General features: G+C 42.4%; 1 protein-coding gene across 1 annotated transcript; it reads right to left on the bottom strand.

The window, feature by feature from the left end:
* Positions 1-4,273: 4,273 nt before the first annotated feature.
* On the bottom strand, positions 4,274-5,218 carry LOC118830054 (olfactory receptor 4E1). The gene has a single exon (XM_036736929.1). The coding sequence runs from the start codon at positions 5,216-5,218 to the stop codon at positions 4,274-4,276; it is 945 nt and encodes a 314-aa protein (XP_036592824.1).
* Between the last annotated feature and the right edge of the window lie 1,042 nt (positions 5,219-6,260).

Genomic DNA, 6,260 nt, shown 5'->3' with positions numbered 1-6,260 from the left:
TTTTCTTGATTACCTTTTCATGCTTCTCTTGATTCTTGTGTTTGAAAGTGAAATTTTCTATTCAGCTCTGGTCTTTTCACTGAGAAAGCTTGAAAGTCCTCTATTTTATTGAAAGTCTGTATTTGCCTTGGAGCATGATACTCAGTTTTGCTGGGTAGGTGATTCTAGGTTTTAATCCTAGCTCCATTGACCTCCAGAATATTGCATTCCAAGCCCTTCGATCTCTTAGTGTAGAAGCTGCCAGATTTTGGGTTATTCTGATTGTGTTTCCATAATACTCAAATTGTTTCTTTCTGGCTGCTTGCAGTATTTTCTCCTTGATCTGGGAGCTCTGGAATTTGGTGACAATACTCCTAGGAGATTTCTTTTTGGGATCTATTTGAGGAGGTGATCGGTGGATTCTTTCCATTTCTATTTTGCCCTCTGGCTCTAGAATATCAGGGCAGTTCTCCTAGATAATTTCTTGAAAGATGATATCTAGGCTCTTTTTTTGATCATGGCTTTCAGGTAGTCCAATCATTTTTAAATTATATCTTCTGGATCTATTTTCCAGGTCAGTGGTTTTTCCAATGAGGTATTTCACATTGTCTTCCATTTTTCCATTCCTTTGGTTCTGTTTTATAATATCTTGATTTCTCATCAAGTCACTAGCTTCCACTTGCTCCAATCTAATTTTTAAGGTAGTATTTTCTTCAGTGGTCTTTTGGACCTCCTTTTCCATTTGGCTAATTCTGCCTTTCAAGGCATTCTTCTCCTCATTGGCTTTTTGGAGCTCTTATGCCATTTGAGTTAGTCTATTTTTTAAGGTGTTTTCTTCAGTGTATTTTTCAGTATTTTTTTGGGTCTCCTTTAGCAAGTCATTGACCTGTTTTTCATGGTTTTCTCTCATCCTTCTCATTTCTCTTCCCAATTTTTCCTCTACTTCTCTAACTTGCTTTTCCAAATCCTTTTTGAGCTCTTCCATGGCCTGGGACCAGTTCATGTTTTTCTTGGAGGTTTCTGTTGTAGGCTCTTTGACTTTGTTAACTTCTTCTGTCTGTATGTTTTGGTCTTCTTTGTCACCAAAGAAAGAATCCAAAGTCTGAGACTGAATCTGGGTGCGTTTTTGCTGCCTGGCCGTATTCCCAACCAACTAACTTGACCCTTGAGTTTTTCAGTGGGGTATGACTGCTTGTAGACTAAAGAGTTCTATGTTCCATGTTTGTGGGGGGGATGTGCCAGCTGTGCCACACCAGCACTCCTCCTTCCCCAAGAACCCCCAACCTGGACTGGGCTTAAATCTTCAGCAGGCTGTGCACTCCTGCTCTGATCTGCCACTTAATTCCTCCCACCAGGTGGGCCTGGGGCCAGAAGCAACTGCAGCTGTAGCTGCCCCACCTCCGCTGCCCCCGGGGCTGGTAGCCGAACCTCGAACTCCTTCCACTCCGGCAGCTTTTCCCACTAACCTTCTCTGTTGTCTTTGGTGTTTGTGGGTTGAGAAGTCTGGTGACTGCTGCCGCTCACTGATTCAGGGTGCTAGGGCACGCTCCGCCTGGCTCCTGGTCTGGTTGGTCCATGCTGCTCTCACTGGGCTCTGCTCCGCTCCACTCCCAGCTCCCAGCTCCCAGCTCCATGTGAGATAGACCTTACCCAGAGACCATCCAGGCTGTCCTGGGCTGGAGCCCTGCTTCCCTCTGCTGTTTTGTGGGTTCTGCCGTTCTAGAACTGGTTCAGAGCCATTTTTTATAGGTTTTCAGAAAGACTCGGCAGGGAGCTCACACTAGTCCCTGCTTTCCGGCCGCCATCTTAGCTCAGCCCCCTAATATGAATTTATGTGAAGGGGAACTGTCTGCACATGAATCTTGTCTTCCTCATTAAACTATAAGCTCCTTGATGGCAAGCACTGAGTTTTGCTTTGGTCTGTATCCCCAGTACTTACCTCAGTACCCCGCACTTAGTAGGTCCTTAATAAATACTAGTTGACTGATCCTCCTTGAAGTAGTGAGTGATCATAAGACTTAGACTGTTTTATTTACTGAATGTCATTATGAGTACCAGAAAATCTCTGGTCAAAGTGGGAAGTGTTGGGTACCTTTGGCATGGTTGTTATTAATAATAATAATGGTAACTAACATTTATGAAGCACTGAAGTCAGTGCTTTATGAGTATTGAGTGAGGTAGTGAGGGAAAAAAGGGCGAAGACTTCGCAGGGTATACACTATATACATACATATACCTATATCTAAAATGTTTGAGAATCAATATACAGAAAAAGGGGAAATGGGATAAGTTTGAGTCTATGAGAACTTGATTACTCAGCCTTTTAGAATGCCTTTCTTCCCTGTCCCTGTTCTTTCTTCTGGTTCTGGTTTAAAGATTTACCTGATGAGAATAAAGTCACTATGACCTGCTTTTTCTTTTACTGTGAGGAAAAGGAGAGAGTCTCCCCTCTCCCTCCCTTGCCTTATTCTTTTTCTTTAGATTTATAGATGCCACCTTAGCAACAATTATTAACTAGAGAAATTTGTGGTTAGATTGTGCTTGGTTTCCTTGTTTTTGTCTAGCTTTCCGTGCTCAGATTTTAAGCCCACCTCCCAGCCAATGGTGAGGGGGGCAGAAGCAGGCAGGATTTTCTTGGGTTAGGAGTATATTTACTGGTGCCTTGTTCCTTGTGCTTTGTCTCCTTCTGCTAGTTAGTCCCGTTCTGGCAGAAGATGCCCTTTTCTCATGAGAACTGAATACAATTTCATTTCTGTCCCTACCTTGAGATGCCTCTTTATTAAAATTGATTTCTTTTTATAATTGGTGAGGGTCTACACCCCACCCAGTATTGTCTTATGTGACCCTCTGAGAGTTAGGTGCTATTATTGTCCCCATTTTACAGATGAAGAAACTAAGGCAAACAATGGCTAAGCAACCTGCCTAGGGTCACACAGCTGAGGTTAGATTTGAACTCAGATCTTTCTGATTCCAAGCCTGGCACTATATCTACTGTATCACTTAGCTGCCCAAATTCAATTCCCAACACATATTCTGAGGCGAATTCAACATGAGGGTAATTATTTGGGACATGTGGCAGATTAAAGAATCATATAGTTTCTATTAAGTATATACCTTTCAACATGGAAGGATGATTAAAAGAAGAAAAAAGAAAGGGAAAAGATTTTCACTGCCAATAATGTCCTGAAATTAACTGCTTTTTTAGACTGGATCTCTAATTCCATTGGTATGGGAAACTCTCGATGAATGAAACTACCTCTACTAATGCAAATCATGACCTGCTCTGAAATTTATAGTCTTAGCACCTTGCCTAGAATCCCACAGCCAGTATGTGTCTGAGGCAGGACTTGAACACAGGTCTTCTTGACTCCAAGGCCAAAGAAACAGCTTTTATTTATATAATGCTTTTACTTCTGAAACACTGTATTTACTGTGTCTCATTTGCTGTGTCATATTATTTTTACATTCCACAGCTTTGATTTGCAGGAAGAATAACGTTTATTATTCTCCCTGTTTTACAAATGAAGTACTCAAGGCTGTGAGAAGTCAAGCAACCTCCTAAGTTTACACAATTTGAGAGATGACCCTGGAATGAGATTTTAGGTCTTCAGATCCGCATCACGCTGTTCTCTCCATTAAACGCTTCTATTTCTCTTAATGTGACTTAGAGGGAGAGCCTCCGTCGCTGTGGTTGGCAAGTATGAATTGGCCTAAACTATGAGCAGTTTTTCCCTGCTTCTTTTGTTCAAATGAAGAGCGCTTGAATGATTCTACTCTGTCACATCATTCTCCCAGGCTTGAAGTACCAATGATTAGGTTCTGCTTCTAGCCTCCCTTTTTCCATTCCAATAGTTACCACGGTGGTTCAGAGTCTTACTTCCTGCTTTGGCTATTTCAATAGCTTTCTAATTAGTTTCATTACCTTCATTTCCCTCCTTTTCCACGCTGCCCCACCCCCACCCCAGTTTTCTTGCCTCCAGGCCTTTGCTCATAGTATATTATTCCAACCCTATAACTGCCTCCTGAAACACTGCCCACTATTTCAGTCTCTCTGCCCTGATTCCCCAAACAGAAAGTGAATTCTTCTGCCTCCAAACTCTCAGAGAACCTTATACTTTTTGTAAGCACCTATTACATTCTAATATGATTTTTTTGGGGTATCTGTATCAGTTATTTGAAGGCAGAGAATACATCTCATTCCTCTTTTTATTCCCCTCAGTGACCAGTACATCTAACTGTTCAGTAAACATTGAATAATTGGTTGAAAAGCAAACAGCATAATTGAGAATAATTTTCACTTTTCTTCTTTCCTTTCCTTCCTCCCTGTTAGCTTATTCAAGGCATTTTTCATGTCCTCATTCCTCAGGGTATAGATGATAGGATTTAGAAGGGGGGTGACAGCTGTGAAAAACACAGATACCACTTTGTCTCCGGGAAGGCTGGTGGAAGGGCGGGAATAGATGAAGATGCAGTGTCCTAAGAAAAGTGTGACCACTGTGAGGTGGGCTGCGCAGGTTGACAGGGCCTTGCGCCTGCCTGCTGAAATCCGTTTCCTCAGAGACACCAGGATGACAGCATAGGAGACCACCAGCACCACGAAACAGACCACAGAGATCAGCCCACTATTGGAGACAATGAGGATCTCAATGACTCGAGTATCTGTGCAGGCCAGTTTGATCACCTGGGGTACATCACAGAAGAAGTTATCAATCTCATCAGGACCACAGTAGGGCAGCTTGATGGTGAGGGAGGTCAAGGCTACCGAGTGGATGGTCCCTCCAGTCCAGAGGGCTGCAGCCAGCAGCACACACACCTTCCGGTTCATCACTGTCATGTAGTGCAGTGGGTTGCAGATGGCCACATAGCGATCGTAGGCCATTACCGTGAGCAGAAAGATTTCTGTGCAGGCAAAGAGGTGCAAGAAGAACATCTGAACCACACAAGCATTAAAGGAGATGAGCTTCTCCTCAGACCAGGTGTCCACTAGCATCTTAGGGACTGTGACAGTAGAGTGGCAGACATCAATGAAGGACAAGTTGCTAAGGAAGAAATACATGGGGGTGTGGAGTCGCCGATCATAGATGATAGTGATGACAATGAGGATATTACCCATCAAAGTCAGGATATAGAAAATGAGAAACATCGTAAATACAGCCATCTGTACCTTAATGTTGGTGGATAGACCTCGCAACCGGATATAAGTCACTGACGTTTGGTTGGGCAGGATAGCTTCTTCCATCCTATTTTTTGGGCCAATCTGTCAGAGTGAAGAACATACTATCACTTATTGTCTGTATTATTCATATGGACATATTGAACATAAGTAGGTGCTTAATAAATGCTTATTGATTGAGGAATTGATACTGCTTTGTATTGTTGCTTTATTTCAATTGTATAGGTTTTGTCCTGCTTAATTAGGTTGTAAACCCTTTGAGAGAAGGAACAGAAAAAGCTTTATATTTCATCTGCATCTCCCTGCTCCCAAGTTCTACTCCTTGTCTTCCTTCCTTCTACTCATCCTTCACAGTGTTGATAAAATAATCTTCTTAAAGTACAGGTTTGATCTTGTCATTTCTCTATTAAAAAATCTCCAGTGGCTCCCTATTGCTCAGTAGAAAAGACATAAACCTTTTATTTAGCATGCCATTTAAGTCCCTCCGTAATCTGGCCCTTGTATTTCTAGCTTTATTTCGTACAACCCCCTCTCATATGAACTCTGTTCCAACCAAGTTGAACTATTAGCTGTGCCTCCAAATCTACATGCTGTCTCCTGCCCTTGTACACTTAGGCAGGATGTTCCTCACTCCTGGAATGCATTCATCTCTACCTCTTAGCATCCTTCCCTTTCTTTAAGGTTTAGACCAGTGCCATCCCTTCTACCTTCTGGGACTGTCTCTGATGTGATCTCTTCCAGTGCCCTCCCCCTCCAGCCCTCGGCTGTTATCCCTTGCCTACTCAGCTGAAATCGATTTCTCCCTCCTCCAATATTCCTAGCACACTTTGTCTGGATTGCTCCTGTTGCCCCCATCACATCCTACTTTGTGTTGTACTTGTTTACATATCACATGATTCTCAATAGACTTGAAGTTCGTTGAGGTCAGGGACTGTGCTATTTTTCCTTTGTATGCCTAGTGGATTACTTTGCTTTGTACATGTTTCATTTCTTCAAGAATTTATGAATTTGTTGATGGGGATGTGTTCTTTCCTGACACAAACCTTAGAAAAGTCACTTAATCTTTTTGGGCCTCAGTTTCCTCATTTGTGAAATGAAGCATTTGGAC

Source organism: Trichosurus vulpecula, chromosome 8, assembly GCF_011100635.1.
Source record: "Trichosurus vulpecula isolate mTriVul1 chromosome 8, mTriVul1.pri, whole genome shotgun sequence".
Classification (NCBI taxonomy): domain Eukaryota; kingdom Metazoa; phylum Chordata; class Mammalia; order Diprotodontia; family Phalangeridae; genus Trichosurus; species Trichosurus vulpecula.
The sequence above is the reverse complement of the archived record's forward strand: the minus strand, read 5'-3'. Positions and strand labels throughout refer to the sequence as shown.